Source organism: Dromiciops gliroides, chromosome 1 (genome assembly GCF_019393635.1).
Source record: "Dromiciops gliroides isolate mDroGli1 chromosome 1, mDroGli1.pri, whole genome shotgun sequence".
NCBI lineage: Eukaryota > Metazoa > Chordata > Mammalia > Microbiotheria > Microbiotheriidae > Dromiciops > Dromiciops gliroides.
In genome coordinates this window covers 200,341,948-200,362,908 of record NC_057861.1, presented here as the reverse complement: position 1 = coordinate 200,362,908, position 20,961 = coordinate 200,341,948, and the positions used below count along the sequence as shown (strand labels likewise).

The following is a 20,961-nucleotide window of genomic DNA, read 5'->3' as shown; positions in this document are numbered from 1 at the left end:
TCACCTGAAAGATGGTCATCTATTCAAGAGCCAGTGTGGCTTCACAATGCTCCAAAGAATGGTTGCTATGGTATTTGCTGCTCAACAACCCTAGGAGAAATGGTAGGAGGAGAACAAAGGTCTGTACAGAATTTTATCTAGCAAAGGCTTTTTATACTGTCAGCCATGAGAGCTTGTGGGAAATTATGGCATCAGTACTGTACATCATGAAAATGATGGCATGCTTACAAAGGTTCTAAAAAATGGACAATTGTCTCAAGCTTTCTCAGTCACCAGTGTAGTGAAGTAGGACAGTATACTTGCTCCTATGCTTTTTAGCATGATGTTTTCTGCAATGTTGTCATTTTATTCTCAATAAGGACAAAAACAGCATCAAGGTCAGTTACTGCTCTGAGAGTGAATTATTTAACTTGAAAATGCTCTAAGCCAAGACTAAAATGGAGGGAGAGTTGGTACATGACTTTTTGTTTGCAGATGATTGTGCACTCAATGCAGCCTCTGAAGCTGAGATGCAACAAAGTATGGATCAATTCTCTGCTACTTGTGCTAATTTTGGCCTAACAATTAGCAACAAGAAAATACAGGTTTTCCATCAGTCAGAACCACACTGTCCATACATGGAACCATTGCTTATAGCAAATGGAGAAATTTTTAATGCTATGGATAAGTTCACTTATTTTGGCAGTACCCTTTCCAGGGTTGTACACATAGATGTTGTACAGGGATATATACAGAGTTGATGCATGTATTGCCAGAGCTAGCTCAGTGTTTGGAAGGCACTAAAGGAGAATGTGGGAAAGAAGAGGTTTTAGACTGCCCATCAAACCGAAGGTCTACAGAGCTATTGTGCTGACCTCTTTGTTGTATGCCTGTAAAACCTGGACAGTTTACCATCACCATGAATTACCATCACTGAATTGCTTCCGTTTGAATTGTCTTAGGAAGATTCTGAAGATCACTTGGCAAGAGAAGGTACCAGACAGTAAGGTCCTTTCTCTAGCTATACTGACAAGCATTTAAACTCTACTGCAGAAAGCACAACTGTTCAAATGCCAAATTATGTTTTTCTGAAAGACTATTTTATGGAGAACTCATGCAAAGCAAGTGCTCACATGGAAGTTAGAAGAAATGATACAAGGACACTTCATGGTCTCTTGGAACTTTGGAATTGATTTGAGACATGGGAGACACTGGCACAGTACTATCTAGCATGGTATGCCCACATGAAAGAAAGAAATATACTCTATGTGCAAAGCATAATTGCAGTAGCTCAAAAGAAATGTGAGATGCACAAATTTAGAGACATCTCCACTCCATATGTTCATTTGGACTATTTGTACTTGACCTGGGGTGGAGCCTTGGGAGCTCATATTGGTCTGATCAGCCACAGTTGAACACATTATATCTTGAACCCAACATAGTGATGTTATTTTGTTCCTCTTTGAGAACCAACCAACCATCAGCTGTAAGCTCCTTGAGGTCAGGGATTGGCTTTCTTTTTGCTTATATTCAAATTCGTGGTGCTCAGCCTAGTGCCTGTGTAAATTGTTGTTGTTGTTGTTGTTCAGTCATTTCAGTTGTGTCTGACCCTTTGTGACCCCATTTAGGGTTTTCTTGGCAAAGATACTGGAGTGGTTTGGCATTTCCTTTTAAGCTTCATTTTATAGATGAAGAAACTTAGGCAACAAGGTTAAGTGACTTGCTCAGGGTCACGTAGCTAGTAACTGTCTAAGGCCAGATTTGAACTCAGGAAGATGAGTCTTTGTGACCCCAGGCTGGGCACCCTATCCACTGCCCCACCTACTTTCCCTGCCTGGGCAACACCATGAAGGCACAGGCATTGAGAGACAAGTCCACAATGGGTTACATGACATCCCATAAGCACCTGAAAATAAACCCACATCATCCCACTGCAGAGACTCTCAGGAAGAAGGCTGAGAGTACTTAATAAATGCATGTTGTCTTGTAGCTTTATTGCCTTCCCCTGTTTTGCCTTGTAAGGAGAGACTGAAGAATTGCTGAAGAAAATGGGAGGTCAAGTATATTTGTAGAAGAGTTAGCCTTGACAAGGAGAATGGCCACTTCTTTGTCAGAGACTTCAAGAAAGGAGGAGAGAGTAGGAGATGATGTTGGGGGTTTTGAGATTAAAAAAATGGAAGAGGGAGCTCATGTTGAATGACCTCAATTTTTTCAATAAAGTAAAAGACATTTCTTTTCAATTTTTAGCTGAGAGAGATGGAGGAAGAGGAAAAATTGTTGGGATTTTGAGGAGGGAAAAGAAGGTTCGGAATAGCTTATGTGGGGTATTAGATGGCTAATCAATTAGGGAGGAACAAAAGGACTTTCTTACTGTAATAATGGTCTCAGTTATGAGACTCCAGCTTCTTTCAGCTGCTCAAGAGGAGTAAAAGAAATAGATGGAATAATCCAAGGCTGAGGATGATAAAACGGATGTAGTAAATTTTGTAGGAAGGAGGAAACAAGGAAGTAAACAAGCATTTATTGTTTACTATATGCTAAGGCCACTGTACCTGTGGCACACAGTGCCAGGCTCTGTGCTAAGTGCTAGGGATACAAATACAAAGAAGTCCTTTCGGGGGAAGACAACACACAAAAAGCAACTGAAAAACAAGGTGGTGGAGAGAGATGAAGGGACCTAGCATAGGGGAATAGTTTTGAAATGAATTTTAGAATAATGGAATTTAGTAATGTGTTTTTTCAAAGAAGGTTTGACATTTTATCAAATATCAAGCATTTATTGTTTATTATGTACTGGGGATACAAAGAAAAAACAATCCTTGACCTTAGGGATCGTAGATTCTTTTAAAATATACATATATGGTTTAAGATAAACTTAACAAATATCAACAGATATTAATATTTCCATATACAAAAGAGGAAAAAATGTTTTATGAAACTGTGAATTCATCATTCACAGCTTTAAATATATATATATTTATTTATATATATACAGATACATAACTTTCTTGTCTGCATCCCATTTTAAAATTCTTTTGTACGTGTTTTTCTTATGTTTCCTTTATATTTTTTTTTGGCGGGGCAGTGGGGGTTAAGTGACTTGCCCAGGGTCACACAGCTAGTTAGTGTCAAGTGTCTAAGGCCAGATTTGAACTCGGGTATTCCTGAATCCAAGGCCGGTGCTTAATCCACTGTGCCACCTAGCCAACCCCCTATTTTTCTTATGTTTCAATGATGTTCTTTCATTTTTTGCATCACTATTTCCTACTTCCCTCTGCATTCTCTCTCTTCCATCAATAAAAGCTCTCCCTTTTAACAAATAAGTATAATAAAAAACACAAATTTGTGGTATATTGGTCATGTCTGAAAAAATATATGTCTAAGTCTGTACTATTGTGTATTACCTTTCCACCAAGAAGTGAGAAGCATGCTTCATCATCAGTCTTCTGGAGTCATGACTAGTCATTATATTGATCAGAGTTCTTAAGTCTTTTAAATTGATTTTCCTTTACAATGTTGTAGTCTATTTATAAATTGTTTTGGTTCTACAGGGAGTTTACATTCTAATGGGACAAATAATGTATATATTACGTATGTGCGTGTGTGTGTTTGTAGTATGCATATACTATATAAGATATAAAATAACAGCAAAAGAAAATAGAAACTTACAATAAAATGATGATACCAAAGAATTACAGCTTCAAAGGTATTAAATGGAACAAAAAATTGATGTTTAATCTTTAACATTGTTCACATATCCTCTTAATTGCGTCAGAAGCCAACCTGTACAGTTTTTTCCAAGGGTTGATGTGGAAAGTGTACTGAAAAGGTTTCTTTCTGATCTGAAATCCAAACTCCCTCATATATGTGGCTTTCCAATAAAGATGACAAGTAAGCCATGCTACTACACTCAAGAACTCACCAAACCTTCTTTACAGGTAAGAAGATAGTTTTCCTATCCAGTAACCAATGGAGTATACCCTCCCTAGTCCTGAGTAGTCAAATAACAAGATGAAAAATAATTTATAATATGTTTTAGTTTAAAAACATTTGCCTAGAATATACCCAGTATTATTTTGATAATTCTGAGATAACCATTGGTTGAATCTGTTTAATTCTCAAAGCCTTTTCATAACATCTTTTCATAACACCTAAGGTTTTTTGGTAGTTGTTTGATTTTTAAAGCTATCCGTAGAAAGAAACTATAATTACCTTAAAAATACCAGAAAAGGAATAAATAGGAGGAATTGTTCATGGTGCAAAGATAAAACAATAGCCTGTCCCCACCATGAAAATGTAATTGAATCAGATTCTATCTTCAAAGTGAAGTCATCCTTGAAGCAAGAATGAACACATGGAAAAATATGGGTAAGAAGTATACAGAGTCTTTAAGTGACTCATAATTAGTCTACCAAAGCAAACTATATATACATGTGTGTGTGTATATATATATATATATATATATATATATATATATATATATTAGCTCTGATTTTAATTGCTTCATAGTAACGACTACATTAACTTTTGGTTTTTTTAGATTAATGAAATGTGAAATGATACAAGTCATTCCCATTATAAGTCCATAAAATAGCAAAGGCCTACAACTACAATTCCACAAAAAAACCAGAGGAAAAAGAGTAACCATAAATGTAGGTAGTCAAAAGATCAATGACAAGATGTATGGGAAGTAAGTAGTATGCAATATACTAACAATGACTTGCATGTAAGAAACGACATAAAAAGACAAGAACTTGCATGATCAGAAAAAGAGGTAGGTCAATCATACAGTGAGAGTGAGGGATATCATATGGATAACCTAAGTAGGGTTATAGGGGTGTGCTGGTGAATGTTAAACAACCAGCTTTCCAAAAGAAAAAGTACATATTATATACTTTAATCTGAATTATTAACATTTCCTCATGACTTAAGTGTAGACAATCAGCAAAACAACATTTTAAGCCCTGATTTGTATCATTTTTGATATCTATAGTGTAAATGCTCACATTGAAAATTTAACAATTGGCTTTTGTGAGTCTATATGAGATAGGGCCATCATACTCCTGGGAAGATGACAACAGTTTTGACTGTGACCACAAGGACCACTGCTACTATTAGCTAATGTGCTATTATTAGTAATAGCACATTAAGGTTTGCAAAGTGCTTTACAAATATCTCTTTTTATCTTCTCAATAATCCTGGGAGGCAGATGCTATTACTGCCCCTATTTTACAGACGAGGAAACTGAGGCAGACAACATTTAGGTGATTTGTCAAAAGTCAAACAGTAATCCTACCTTAGGTATGATTTGAACTGGGATCTTCCCAAGTGCAGGTCCATTGCTGTAATTATTTTGCTACCTTTCTACCTCTGTCCTGGTGTTCATGAATTTAAAAGAATAAAAAACAAACAAAAAAGCAGATGAAGGCCTCCAGTGTGTTGAGTAGATCTTGAATGGAGAAATTATAGAAAAGCATAGTCAAGGATTTCTCAGAAGGAAAAGGTATGAATATCTTATAATCTGAATCAGTAGCAGGAGTGCCCATACTGATGAAATTATGGCTCCATGAAAGTATTTCTGATAAAAATTATACAAACATTTCCCTATATGGCTATAGGCAAATGTTTGCATCATTTTTTTCTGCATTAGTCATATTGTGACAGAAAAGTCAGAGCACAAGGGAAAAACCTCAAAAAAGAAGAAAAAAAACGGCCCAAAGTAGAAATGGTATGGTTCAATCTGCATTCATAAACCACAGTTCTTTTTTCTGGATGTTGAAAACATTTTCTATTATGAAGTTCTTTGAAATTGTTTTGGACCATTGCATTGCTAAAAAGAGCCAAGTCTATCATCATTGTTCATCACACAATGTTGCTGTTACTGTATATAATGTTCTCCTGGGTCTGCTCCTCTCAGTCAGTATCAATTCATGTAAATTCTTCCAGGTTTCTCTGAACTCCTCCTGCTCATCATTACTTTTCACATTGATTTTTTTTTTCAGCAATAGACATTTATTTTATTTTTTCCAGTTACATGTACGGGTACTTTTCAACATTCATTTTCATAAGATTTAGAGTTCCAGATTTTTCTCCCTCCCTCCCTCCCTTTCCTCCCCGCTCCACAAGAATGCAATCAGGTTATATATGTACAATCCACAAGTGTTCTTTTTATCAGTTCTTTCTATAGGGGTGCATAGTAATCTTCCTCATTAGTTCCTTGGGATTGTCTTGGATTATTGCACTGCTGAGAGTAGTTAAGTCATTCACAATTGCTCATTGAACAATACTGCTGTCACTACACACAATGTCCTCCCAGCTCTGCTCACTTCACTATACATCGATGTTCATTAGTCTTTCCAGGTTTTCACATTGGTTTTTTTTTTTTTTAAGTGAGGCAATTGGGGTTAAGTGACTTGCCCAGGGTCACACAGCTAGTAAGTGTTAAGTGTCTGAGGCCGGATTTGAACTCAGGTACCCCTGACTCCAGGGCCGGTGCTCTATCCACTGCGCCACCTAGCTGCCCCCACATTGTTTTTTTAAAGCTTTGTATTCTAAATTTTCTTCTTCCCTCCCTCCTCATCCCTCCCTATGAAATCCAGCAATTCAATGTAAGTCATACATGTGCAGTTATGCAAAACATCTTCTCATTAGTCAGGTTGTGAAAGAAAATAGACAAAAAACCTTTAGAAAGAGGAGCTAACAAAATTATACTTCAATCTGTATTCAGATACCATCAGTTCTAAATCTGTTGATGGTTTGCATTTTACATATCCTTCTGATAGCATCCTGATCATCATTTCTTTCATAGTTACTATTGTTAACTGTATTACCCTCCATCTTAATCCCTCTCCTTGATATTTATCCTATTATCTATCTTCCTTCACCCTATCCCTCCTCAAAAGTATTTTTCTTTTTACTGTCCCCTCCCCCAATCTGCTTTCCCTTCCATTGCCTCTCCCCCACCTTTTCCCCTTTCCCTCCCGCTTTCCCATAGGGCAAAATATATTACTATCCCCTCTTGAATGTGTATGTTATTTCCTTTTTGAGCCAATTCTGATGAGAGTTAGACTCACTCACTTCCCCGCTCATTCCCCATCTTCCCCTCTACTTCATAAGCTTTTTCTTATTTCTTTTATGTGAACTACTTTTCCCTAATCCACCTCTCCCTTTCCCTTTCTTCCAGTGCATTCCTCTTACCCCTTAACTTTATTTTGAAGATGTCATCATGGGTCAGCTAGGTGACACAGTGGACAAAGCAGCATCCCTGGATCCAGGAGGCCCCAAGCCCACATCTGGCCCCAGACATAAGCCACCCCACCCTACCTTCTTCACAAAAAATAAGGATAAACAAAAAAATAAATGCTTTACAGATATCATCCCTTCATATTCAATTCATACATGTGCCCTCTAAGTATATTCCTTTCAGCTGCCCTAATACTGAGAAAGATCTTATGAGTCAGAAGTATTATCTTCCCATATAGGAATGTAAACAGTTTAATCTTTTAATATCCCTCATGATTTCTTTTTCCTGTTTACCATTTTATGCTTCTCTAGGGTCTTGTATTTGAAAGTCAAATTTTCTATTCAGTTCAGCTTTTTCTTCGCAAATGCCTGAAAGGCCTCTTTTTCATTGAAGTCCCATTTTCCCCTGAAAGATTACACTCAGTTTTGCTGGGTAGGTGATTTTTGGTTGTAGTCCTAGTTCCTTTGCCCTCCAGAATATCATATACCATGCTGTTTGGTCCTGTAATATAAATGCTGCCAGATCTTTTGTTATTCTGACTGTAGCTCCACAGTATTTGAATTTCTTTTTTCTAGCTGCTTGCAATATTTTCTCCTTAACCTGGGATCTCTGGAATTTATTTGTAATATTCCTGGAGGTTTTCCTTTTGGTATCTCTTTCAGGAGGTGATCAGTGGATTCTTTCAATTTCTATTTTACCATCTGCTTCTAGAATATCAGGGCAATTTTACCTGATAATTTCGTGGAAGATCATGGCTTTCAGGTAGTCCAATGATTTTCAAATTATCTTTCCTGGATCTATTTTCCAGGTCAGCTCTTTTTCCAAGGAGATATTTCATATTGCCCTCTATTTTTTTAATTCAGTTGGATTTGCTTTACTGTGTCTTGGTTTCTCATAAAGTTACTAGCTTCCATTTGTTCAATCCTAATTCTTAGGCAATTATTTTCCTGAGAGAGCTTTTCTATCTCCTTTCCCATTTGGCTTTACAAACTGTTGAGTTTTTTCTCATGACTTTCCTGCATTGCTCTCATTTCTCTTTCCATTATTTCCTCCACCTCTCTAAATCTTCCTTCTATCTTTCCTACTTTCTCTTCAAAGGCCTTTTTGAGTGCTTCCATGGCCTGAGACCAATTTAAATTTTTCTTGGAAGCTTTGGGTGTTGGAGCTTTGACTTTGTTATTATCTTCTTCTGAGGGTGTATTCTGGTCTACCTTTTCCCCAAAGAAGTTTTTGATAAGCTGCTGCTTTCTCTGCCTGCTTATCTTGGCCACCTATATTTTGGCTTTTAACTCCTTCTTAAGGTGTAGTGCTGTTTCCAGGACACACTGTTCAGAGCTACAGCGTGGCCCATGGGGCGATTGGGCTGCTTCTCAGCCTGCCTGGCCTGTGAGTAACCACGGCTGCTTTCTCTTTGACCTGGAAACAGAAGTCTGATAGAAATCTGATTCTCTGTGGTTGGAAGCTTGGCACACCTGTGCCCCTCCCCGACTAGGCCACCACCACTCAATTCAGCCCACTGGTTCAGAATCAGGGTGATTCACCCCAACTCCAGCAGAGACTGCAGCCACTTCATCCCAGCCTACCACCAAACCCCCTCACTGGTCCTCAGAAGAAGCCTCTGATGCTAAAGACTCTGAGGGACTGGAAGCACTGGCTGTTCCTATCTGGGTCCCCACATACTGAGCTGCTCAGCCCTATCAGCAGGTGATCACAATTTCCATCTTTTGCTGAAAAATAGTCTCACTATGTTCTTACGTGCATTAGTCTGCTCTGGATTTTTTTATGGCATTATTTGGCAGTGAGTGGACAGGTTTATCTGGAGCTTGTGGGAGTCACAGTCTCTCCTTCGCCATCTTGGCTCCACCCCTTTTTGTATCATTTTTATCAGAAATACATTCTATTTCCCTAATAACACAGAGTTCCCTGAAAATAACTGGAAGAGAATAAGGAAAGCATAGTAAATATTTCTTTTTTTAATTATTTTTTATTTTTTTACATATAAGGTATTTTATTTTTTCCGTTACATGTAAAGATAGTTCTCAACTTTTGTTTATACAAGCTTTACAATTTCAGATTTTTCTCCCTCCCTCCCCTCCCTCCCCCCCTCCCCTAGACAGTAGGTAATCTGATATAGGTTATATCTATATATCTATATATCATATACATATACATATAGATAGATATATATAAACACATATATATATACACATAATAACATTAATCCTATTTCTGCATTAATCTTGTTACAAGAGAAAAAATCAGAGCAGTGATGCAAAACCTCAAAATAGAAAAAAAAAACAACAACAGCACCCAAAACAAAAGAAATAGTATGGTTCAATCAGCATCTATACTCCACAGTTCTTTTTTTTTTTTCTTGGATTTGGAGATCCTCTTCTATCATGAGTTCCCTGGAACTCTTCTGTACCATTGCATTGGTGAGAAGAATATAGTCCATCACAGTAGGTCAACACTCAATGTTGATGATACTGTGTACAATGTTCTTCTGGTTCTGCTCATCTCACTCATCATCAGCTCACATAAGACCCTCCAGGTTTCTCTGAGCTCCTCCTGCTCATCATTTCTTACAGCACAATAGTATTCCATTGTATTCATATACCACAACTTGTCCAGCCATTCCCCAGTTGATGGGCACCCCCTCAACTTCCAATTCCTTGCTACCACATAAAGAGCAGCTATAAATATTTTTGTACATGTGGGTCCCTTTCCCCCTTCCATGATTTCTTTGGGAAAAAGACCTAAAAGTGGAATTGCTGGGTTAAAGGGTATGCACAGCTTTATCGCCCTTTGGGCATAATTCCAAATTGCTCTCCAGAATGGTTGGATCAGTTCACAGCTCTACCAACAATGCATTAGTGTTCCAATTTTCCCACAGCTTCTCCAACATTTATTATCTTCCTTTTTTGTCATTTTAGCCAATCTGATAGGTGTCAGGTGGTACCTCAGAGTTGTTTTAATTTGCATCTCTCTAATCATTAGAGATTTAGAGCATTTTTTCATATGGGAATAGATAGCTTTGGTTTCTTCATCAGAAAACTGCCTGTTCATATCCTTTGACCATTTCTCAATTGGGGAATGACTTGGATTCTTATAAATTTGATTTAATTCCCTATATATTTTAGAGATGAGGCCTTTATCAGAAGTACTGGCCTCAAAAATTGTTTCCCAGCTTTCTGCCTCTCTTCTAATTTTGGATGCATTGCTTCTGTTTGTACAAAATTTTTTAAATTTAATATAATCAAAATCATCCATTTTGCATTTTATAATATACTCTATCTCTTGTTTGGTCAAAAACTGTTTTTCTTTCCAAAGATCTGATAGGTACACTATTCCTTTCTCTCCTAATTTACCTATGGTATCACCTCTTATGTCTAAATCATGTATCCATTTTGACCTTATTTTAGTATAAGGTGTAAGATGTTGGTCTATGCCTAATTTCTGCCATACTATCTTCCAGTTTTCCCAGCAGTTTTTGTCAAATACTGAGTTCCTATCCCAGAAGCTGGAGTCTTTGGGTTTATCAAACACTACATTACTAGTGTCATTTACTACTGCATTTCCTGAGCCTAGCCTATTCCATTGATCTACCACTCTATTTTTTAGCCAGTACCAGATAGTTTTGATGACTGCCGCTTTATAGTAAAGCTCCAGGTTTGGTACCACTAACCCACCTTCCTGTGAGTTTTTTTTCATTATTTCCTTGGATATTCTTGATTTTTTGTTTTTCCAGATGAATTTTGTTATTATTTTTTCTAGCTGTATAAAATAAATTTTAGGTAGTCTGATTGGTATGGCACTGAATAAGTAAATTAATTTAGGCAGTATTGTCATTTTTACTATATTAGCTCTGCCTATCCATGAGCAATTGATATCTTTCCAATTATTTAGATCTGATTTGATTTGTGTGAAGAGTGTTTGGTAGTTGTGTTCATAGAGTTCCTGGGTTTGTCTTGGCAAGTAGACTCCCAAGTAGTTTATATTATCTACCATTACTTTAAATGGAATTTCTCTTTCTATCTCTTGCTGCTGGACTTCGTTGGTCATGTATAGAAATGCTGATGATTTATGTGGATTTATTTTATATCCTGCTACTTTGCTAAAGTTGTTAATTGTTTCAAGTAATTTTGGGGTTGATTCTCTAGGATTCTTTAAGTATACCGTCATATCATCTGCAAAGAGTGATAGTTTTGTTTCCTGCTTGCCTATTCTAATTCCTTTAATTCCTTTCTCTTCTCTGATTGCTAAAGCTAACATTTCTAGGACAATATTAAATAATTGGGGTGATAATGGACATCCCTGTTTCACCCCTGATCTTATTGGGAAGGCCTCTAATTTATCTCCATTGCATATAATACTTGCTGATGGCTTTAGGTAGATGCTGTTTATTATTCTAAGGAAAGCTCCCCCTATTCCTAAACTCTCTAGTGTTTTTATTAGGAATGGGTGTTGTACTTTGTCAAAAGCTTTCTCTGCATCTATTGAGATAATCATATGATTTTGGTTGGTTTTCTTATTGATGTGGTTGATTATGTTAATAGTTTTTCTAATGTTGAACCAGCCCTGCATTCCTGGTATAAGTCCCACCTGGTCATAGTGTATTATCCTGGTGATCACTTGCTGTAATCTCCTTGCTAATATCTTATTTAAGATTTTAGCATCAATATTCATTAGGGAAATTGGTCTATAATTTTCTTTCTCTGTTTTTGCTTTGCCTGGTTTTGGTATCACCACCATATTTGTGTCATAAAACGAATTTGGTAGAACTCCTTCTTCACCTATCTTTCCATAGTAAATATTTCTGAGGACCGCTGACCTGATTTTTCACTTGGTCTGTTAAGTGATTCTCCTTAGGACACTAGACAAAAGCCAGGGATGGTTTTTCTGTCTCCATAAATTCTTATGATGAGATTCATTATGTCATTTGATGCTTATGAAATCTGTAAAGCAGGTAGGGATATATTTACATTAACAGAAAAGAAAGACGAGGCCCAGAAAGTTAAACAACTTGCCCAAGGTTACCCAGTTGGGTGATGTTAGAACTGAGACTAGAAACTAGGTCCCTTGACTCCTAGTCCAATGCTCTTTCCATTGCACTTCACTGTTCTCCTTAAGAGTCAAGGAACATAAACCTGCAAATCTACAGTTTTAAAAAAAATAACACTACTTTCCATACTTTAAAAGAATTGTGCAGGGGCAACTAGGTGGTGCAATAGATAAAGCACTGGCCCTAGGTTCAGGAGGACTTGAGTTCAAATCCAGCCTCAGACACTTGACACTTACTAGCTGTGTGACCCTGGGCAAGTCACTTAACCCCCATTGCCCCACCCAACCCCCCCCCCGAAATGCAGATGACCTAGCATGACTCAATTAGCAGAGCTCTCTCTCCCTCCCTCCCTCCCCCCCCCACACTCTCACACCCACTCACTAACCAAAAATGCCTAACCAAATGACACAGCATGACAGAGAAGCTAGAGTACTGGAGTTGGAGGCAGGCAAAACCTAAATTAGGTTAGGTTGTGTGGCCATAGACAACTCACTTAACTGATTCTAAGCATCAGAGCTGCTTTATCTGTAAACTACAGATAATATCTATATTAAATTGTTGTTCTTGTTGTTTGTACTTTGTTCTTGAAGAGGACCATGACATCAAGGTGATTTTATTTATTTTTGTCGCAGGGCAGTGTGGGTTAAGTGACTTGCCCAAGGTCACACAGCTAGTACATGTCAAGTGTCTGAGGCCAGATTTGAACTCAGGTCCTCTTGAAACCAGGGATGGTGCTTTATCCACTGGGACATCTAGCTGCCCCATCAAGGTGATTTTGTGACTTGCACCAAGTTGGATTTAAGTGAGGGAGGGCAGCTAGGTGGTGCAGTAGATAAAGCACTGGCCCTAAAGTTGGGAGGACCTAAATTCAAATCTCACCTCAGATACTTACTAGCTGTGTGACCCTGGGCATGTCACTTAATCCCAATTACCTTAAACATCCAGGGCCATCTCCAGTTGTCCTGATATATATCTTGTCAATGGAAGCAGATGGCTCTGGATCCAATTCAGTGAATTGGTCTTCTTCAAGTATGAATGACAAACAACAGCAGTAGCTATATCTATTAAATAAGACAGATATTTCAAATTACATAATGTGTGTGAAGTGCCTTGATGACTTCAAAGTATGATATAAATATCTATTATTGTTATCTTGACCATTGCCAAACTTTCATAAAAACTCCCACTCTTGTGTCAGTCTTCTTTAATTATCCATTCAGAGAACAATTTAAGGTTTTGATTCTTATGTACAGTTTGTTGTCACATTGGAGAACACCTAAAATAAATTCTAGAAAAAGAGGTTAAAGAAAATGGCAGATTCTTTTACCATATTTAGGAGACTAGAATTGTACCTTTTCATAGTAACCAATCAACAAGTATTTAAGTACTTACTATGTACCAGACCCTGCGTAGAACATTATAGACATATTCTTTGTCAAGTAGTGACTTCAAAAAGCGTTGGCTTATTTCCTGTGAAGTTAAAGGGAAAGGTTTGTCTAAAAGGAGTCCTGGAGCGAATTGCCCCCTTTTGTTGAATTATTTAGGACCTCATCTGCTATTTTCATAGGTCCTTTTTATAGACTTTTATAAATTTTGTATATGGGCCTATAGGTCTTTGGAGTGTAGGGCGTGTTTTACAAATTAAGTAGTAAGTAAATAACTTAGAGACCAGAAGTCATAAGCTATTGGAAATTCTTTTCAAGGTGTATGTTGGGGTACACAGTATAAGTACAAAGTCATTGCAGGCCATATATATTAGTGAAGAATGGAATGGACATAGTTTAGACAGGAAAACATGGCACAAATTATTGTGTGGCTCTTCCTATATTGAGATTAACTCTCTATTCCACATCATTATTTAATAAGTGTGTCAATGATACACTTGTACATTTTAGCAGGCTCTAACAAGGCAGTTATTCATACAGGGTCACATATAGTTTGATTGTCAGGATGATTAAACTGATTAGATCACTACAAGCATAATACCGACAGTGAGGTTGTTAAATTATATTCTACCACTTACTAAAGATAATTTCTCATCTTAAATCTACTGGGTGGCACCTTCAAAAGAGCTAATACTTTTTTTTCTGTCATTACTTCAAGTACTAGGTTATCAAATCTGGAACCCATAAACAAATAAAAATTTTGTTCATGTTTTTAATATTACCTTATCTGTCTAAATATACCTTTAGGGTTTTTCCCAATACACTTGATAAATTCCTGGTCTTTGTATTATTCAATCTAGACCATACATGGTCTAGATTTTCCAAGAACCTTGACATTTGTGCCTAGTAAAAAACAGAAATTCATACAACATTTTATATTCAGTCTCCAGAAACACTCAAGACTAGAAAATATAATAAGGAGATTAGAAACAAGAAGAAAAAATCGAGTAAATTTTGTAGTGATCATTCTCACCTTGGTTATTTGAGAAGTATGAGTAAAGTTGCTTGCCAATTAAGACCTGTTTGAGTCTTTGCTTTGCTGCATCCTTTGCTAGCTGTATAAGCTTAGACAAATCACTTAACTTCTCTGAACTAATTTTTTTTGGGGGGGAGGGGGCAATGAGGGTTAAGTGACTTGCCCAGGGTCACACAACTAGTTCATGTCAAATGTCTGAGGCCAGATTTGAACTTAGGTCCTGAATCCAGGGCTGGTGTTTTATCCACTACACCACCTAGCTGATCCCTAAATTTTCTTTAACTATAAAACTGCTATAATCATATATGGACTATTTCTCTCACAGTGTTATTATAAAGAAATACGCTTTATTCATCTTTAAACATTTTATAAATGTGGTTTATTTTCTAGCTGCTGTATAGAATACTAATTGAAATTTTTAGGTAGTATAACCAGTTTAAAGTAAAAAAATATATAGTAACTATGGGGAGAACCTGCTTTATGAAATTACCTGAAAAATAAAAACTTAGCAAATAGATAAATTAGGAGGGGATTACTCATGTTACGGTGAGATTACAAATGGATTAAAATGAGTTGTGGCAATTTTAAGTTATATTTGATTTACACAAACCTTTCAAGAATATATTACATTAAATAAGGTACATACCCTTTTTAAAAGTATATTAATGAGGACCTGTTATTTTATGTCATCCTATTCTGATGACTTTCCCCGCCCCCAAACCCTCCCCCACACACATACACACACTGCTTTTATCATCACCAACAACTAGGGAAACAAAGATCTGGTTATTGCCCCCAAAGAAATTACATGCTATGTAGAAAGATGAGATATATAACTAAAAGATAAATAACGATGCATGCTAGTATGTACTAAATGCCAAACGAATGATACAGACAACTCTATTGGATTTTGAAGGATAGAGAGATTATCATTGTATTGGTTAAGTGGAGGAGACTTCATAGAGAAGTTGGGACTTAAAGAAAGTCTAGACTTTAGATAAATGGGAAGGAAAAAGAAGGCCATGTTCAGAGGTAAATGTCACAGTAATTTTTATAAATGATTAATTGAATTTTATTTTACATATGAGGAAACTAAAGTCTAGGAGAGTTAAGTGAGTTGACCAAGGGCATAGAGTGAGTGTCAAAGCAGGGGTTAAAATCTAGATCTCCTCACTCATCATCTTTCTACTACATCCATTGACTTAATTATTCCTACAGCATGATTTGTATAGTAAAATATTCTCTAAGAGAAGATTACCTACATATTATATAGAAAGAAAACAATAATCTACTCACTTTTTAAAAGGTCATCTGATTTCCTGTTGGATTATTTTTCTCTTTCCTACATTATTTTGAACTCTTGCTTAACACCTCTTGCTTCTTCTCTATTAAAGATTTTATTTTTTTTTAAAATTTTGATAATCTCTGCTTTCAGGGAAACAAGACTCCTAATCTGACTGCCAAAAAAACATTTACAGCTTCTCAGACTCAAATCCCTTCCATAAAACCTACCTTGGTTCAGAGTCCATTATCAGCTACTACGGCATTTGACCACAAGATGGAGCTTTTAGCCAACCAGCCAAACCCAAGTATTTTTTCAAGTCTTAATCTGCAGCAGAACCATGAGACGAAAGGCACATGTGTCAGGGACTCTCAGCTACCTTTTGAAGCATCCAGTCCCGAAAGCAGGAACGTTCAAGTTCATGGTGTAATTCCAGATTATCAAAATGAAAATACCACTAAAATCATACCAATTTTTAAAGGTAGACTGATGCAAATGAATGAAAATATCTCAGTGTCTCGTAACCAGAAGAAAAAGCAGCATAGTGATACAGAATCAAAGATGTTTGCAAGTAAATTTCATGTGACCCAAGTTAACAAATTGAATTTGGGCCAATCTGAGAAAAAAAGAATTAAAAGTAGTATGTCTGCAATACATACTGGAAATGTAAATCCAAGGAGTTTTACACCTCCGGAAGACCTATATACAAAGTCAAATTTTTATCTGCCTAAGTGCACATCATCAAATGTGAGTTTAAGTAGACACAAGCCCCAATTTTCTGATGATTCAGTATTTCTGTTGTCAGATAACAACTCAGATTTAATTAGAAATGTCACAAACATCCAAAAGAAAGAAAATCTAGCAAGTCAGCATCCTGTACAAGTTGTGGGAAATGGCCATGAGTCACTACAAAAGAAAAGACAAATCCACATTTTTGAGTCAGACACAGAAACAGAGGATTCCCAATTACCACCACAACAATCAGTGAATCTAACTAAAGAAGTAGATTTAAATATTTGCCGATTGTTATCAAAAAGAACAGCCTCTAGGTCAAAAAGGAATTTCTACCAAAAATCTCCAGAAACTTTAAAAGATAGAAATATTTCTTTTCATCATGGGCTATTCAACTCTTCAACTGATCAGGTAAAAAAAAAAGCATATTTTTAATAATTAATTTTCAGTCATTCCAATTTAAAAATGACTTTTTAATCTTTGTATAAAAGTAGTATACTTACATATCACATAGACATTCAGCATTTAGTTGTGAGGACATCTGACAGATATAGTAAAAACCTATAGCCAAAACAAAATTATAAACAAAAATATTTAAACATTTATATGTGGTGGGGTAATTGTGGGGTAATAATGAAGTTGGTTTATATATAATTTCATATCTCCAGTTGAAAATTAGTTACTTGAAAATGTTCATTGATCATTCTATCTTGTAGATCCAGAGGAAGGTAAGAAAAAGTGAAGTTATGTAATTGTTCTATGTTCTATAACCCATATTTTAATTTTTTCTGTGACTCAAGAAGAATCTGGGTATACTCGTACTATTTTTACAGCTCCATGATTTCATTGGTATGAGTACTCACTTCCATAAATGCAAATCACAGTCTCCCCACAAGTGATCCTGTATGACTCATCCATATTCATAGAGTATCTACACCATGAATTAGAGGCTTTTCCCCCCAGCATGTTGAAATACCAGTATACCCTGAGGCCTCTCCATCTATTGTATCTTCTTTTCACTGTGTGACAACAAATGATTTTTTGGTCCTATGTATTCTTGATAATATCTTTTAGAATGTGTGTTATATGCAAGTTGTCGAACACCCACATTACATATATAGAATTAGATGAGGGCTAAAAAGATTTCTGAAAGAATACCAGTGGACACAGGGTTGTTAGTAATTGACATATGTCATGTCAATCTATTTACTTTTTGCTGCTTTCTGTACAATTTCAAGTATATATGATTTATTCATAAAAGAATTAAGCTGTTGTGTGACTAATGCAAAAATATGTTCAATGTGATTGTACATGTATGACCTATATCAGATTGCTTTCTGTCTTGGGGAGGGGGGAGGGAAGGGAAGGAGGGAAAAAAATTTGGAACTAAGAATCTTATGAAAATAAATGTTGAAAATTATCTTTACATGTAAATGGAAAATAATAAAATACTTTTATGATTTTTAAAAAAAGAATTAAGATGTTGTTCTATTTATAGGCAAAAGAATTAGGTAAATCAAAACCTAAGAAATCCCAGATCATTCCAAATATTTAGAACATGGACCTGGAAGAGCACCAAAATACCCACCAGGTAATTAATGAAAGAAATGCAAAATACCTCATGTTTGCATATATTAACGTCTCCTAAACTTGAATATATTGGTCTCAGTACAAAAAGGACAAGATGCATATTAATAGGGGGCAGCTAGGTGTCGCAGTGGATAAAGCACCAGCCCTGGATTCAGGAGTACCTGAGTTCAAATCCAGCCTCAGACACTTGACACTAGCAGTGTGACCCTGGGCAAGTCACTTAACCCCCCCATTGCCCCGAAAAAAAAAAAAAAAGATGCAAATTACTAACTTAGATTTTTCTTTCTAGCCACCTCCATCTAATTACAAATGACATTTATGTAATGCTTTACAGTTTATAAAGCACATTATATGTATTATTTCATTTAAGCTTTACAAGAATCCTGTGAAGTAGGTAATTTGTATTTCTTTTTATTTTAGGTCATCTTTATGCATCTTAACTTATTTTCAGCCTGCTGTCCTGCCAAACTGAGTATTCACTACCTGCCAGATATGCAGTATCTGTATTTGGAGGCTGACTTTGCCACTCACTACCTGTGTCAGCGTGGGCAAATCACTATCCTCTCTAGGAATCAGTTTCCTTATCTATAAAATAAAGATATTAGATTAAATGATCTCTAAAGCCCTTTAAGCTCTATGTCTTTCTTTATTTTTTACTGGATCTGTAATTCCACTGGTGTAGGGAAATCCCTGGTGAATAAGCACTCAGAATCTGAATGTCCATCTTGAGAAAAATCCTGCCTGTCCTTTCAATCTAGATGGCATCTCCTCCATGATGCCTTCACAGTAATCTTCTCAGCTATAATTCTTTCTTCCTTGAATCTTGAATGCCACTTAATTCTCTTTATACTTATGGATCATAACATCTTAGAATTAGAAAGTACCCTTGAGATCATATAATTCAACCTCTTTATTGTGTAGAAGAAGAAATTGAGACACTGAATGGATAAGCAAATTGCTTAGACTCACACAGCTAAGTATCAAAATCTGAATTTGAACCCATGTCGAATAATTTCAGATCCAATTTTTTGTACTTACCTTGTATCTTTATTTGTGAGGTTTGTGTATATGTGTGTGTGTGCACGCTTATATTATATATTCCATAATATTGTAAGCTTTATGAGAGTATGGATTATGTTTTATTTAATGTCTCCCTCTTTTCAGCACATTGTTAACTCAGTGCTCTTTACGCATAGTATATGCTTAATCAAAGTTTGTTGAAGTTGTCTCACCCATTTGCTACCTACCTTTACTTGAAATTGCTGCTGTACAGAATTATCTTTTTTAGCTGTATATACCATTGTCAATGGGTCAATTTTGTTTAAATCCAATTTTTAGAATATTCTTTTCAAACAAGATTTGGAAATATGATGATCACTCAGGTTATGCACATTGTAAAACATCACATAAGTATTGTACATACCAGTTTATTAAAGGAATGCTTAATTGATCAGTAAGTTGATATGTGCTTGCCTCTGTACTAGACCACGTAGGAAACAAAGACAAAAATAAAACAATCCTTGGCCTCAGGCAGCTCATAATCTATTGGAAGAAAACAAAATACATATAAAGTTTATATACTTGTATATATTGTTATACATAAGGTGCTTAGTAAACAAAATATATAGAAAACAAATACAGGATAAGGTTGTGTTAGATCAGGAAATGCCTTGTATAGAATGTAATGAACTGAACTTTGAAAGAAGTAGGGATTCTAAAAGAAGAGGTGAAATGAAGGGCATTTCACTATCCATTGAATAGGAGGCTAGTGTGCAGAGGCACAGAGACAGGAGATGGAAAGCCATGTATGAAGGTTAGTAGGTTAGTTGAACCTACTTTAAAATCAGCAGTAGAATCAACTTTAGATCATCCATAGGATATTTAAAGTGATTCTTCAATCAGTGTAGTCTCAGACTGTCTCCACTCTGATGCCATATCAATGAACCTTAGGGAATAGAACACAATTTTATTATTGCTTTGTTAATATACCAAGAATTCTTGGTTTCTCTTTATTAATACTTCCTCTACCCACAGAAATCAAAATACTTCTACAGTTTGGTAGATGGTCTTTGATAGTTGCTGGGTCAGAAAAATTCATTACACTTTGACCAAACTAGTGATTGGTCTCTAAACTTAGAGTAGTTAAGTCTTTTAAACTTAGCAAGCCAATCCTCACACAAAAGGCATACATACATACAGTCAATTATTAGACCTACACTCAAAACCTTGCCTTCTTGGAAGGAACTGCAAGAGCCTTTGTTCTGTGGACATAGCTTGTAAGAACTAAGGGTTACCTTCATTCTAAACTTAACCCATTGAAGTAAGACATTAATTGAGATATTTTCAAAATTGTGTTTTAGTTTCTTTTGCACCCTATCAAACTATAAGACTTTCAGGATAAAAAAAAATTCCTTGCTAAGGTACAGAAACAAAAGTATCCCATCTCCCAGAAATTTTTCTTTAAAAATGGTCCTTGAGATCAGGTATAATCCAAAGAAGAAACTGAAGAAGAAACAAATCTTACAAAGAACAGCTAGTGTTATGATATACATATTTATTCTATACCAAGTACAAACTCTTTATCATACCACTCCAAGAAGAATTTTATTATTAGATTAAGCAAAATAATGAGGTTAATAATAATAGCACATT

The 20,961-nt window shown here is 36.0% G+C and overlaps 1 protein-coding gene across 1 annotated transcript in view; it reads left to right on the top strand.

Annotated features, from left to right (window-relative positions):
- Positions 1–19,277, top strand: part of C1H18orf63 (chromosome 1 C18orf63 homolog) — a 68,845-nt gene extending 49,568 nt beyond the window's left edge. Inside the window, exons 11-14 of the mRNA XM_043977034.1 lie at positions 3,734–3,917; positions 16,141–17,130; positions 18,218–18,310; positions 18,730–19,277. Coding sequence (XP_043832969.1) covers positions 3,734–3,917; positions 16,141–17,130; positions 18,218–18,274 — 1,231 coding nt within the window. The 3' untranslated portion in view covers positions 18,275–18,310; positions 18,730–19,277. The remainder of the gene's footprint in view (positions 1–3,733; positions 3,918–16,140; positions 17,131–18,217; positions 18,311–18,729) is intronic.
- Positions 19,278–20,961: the final 1,684 nt, after the last annotated feature.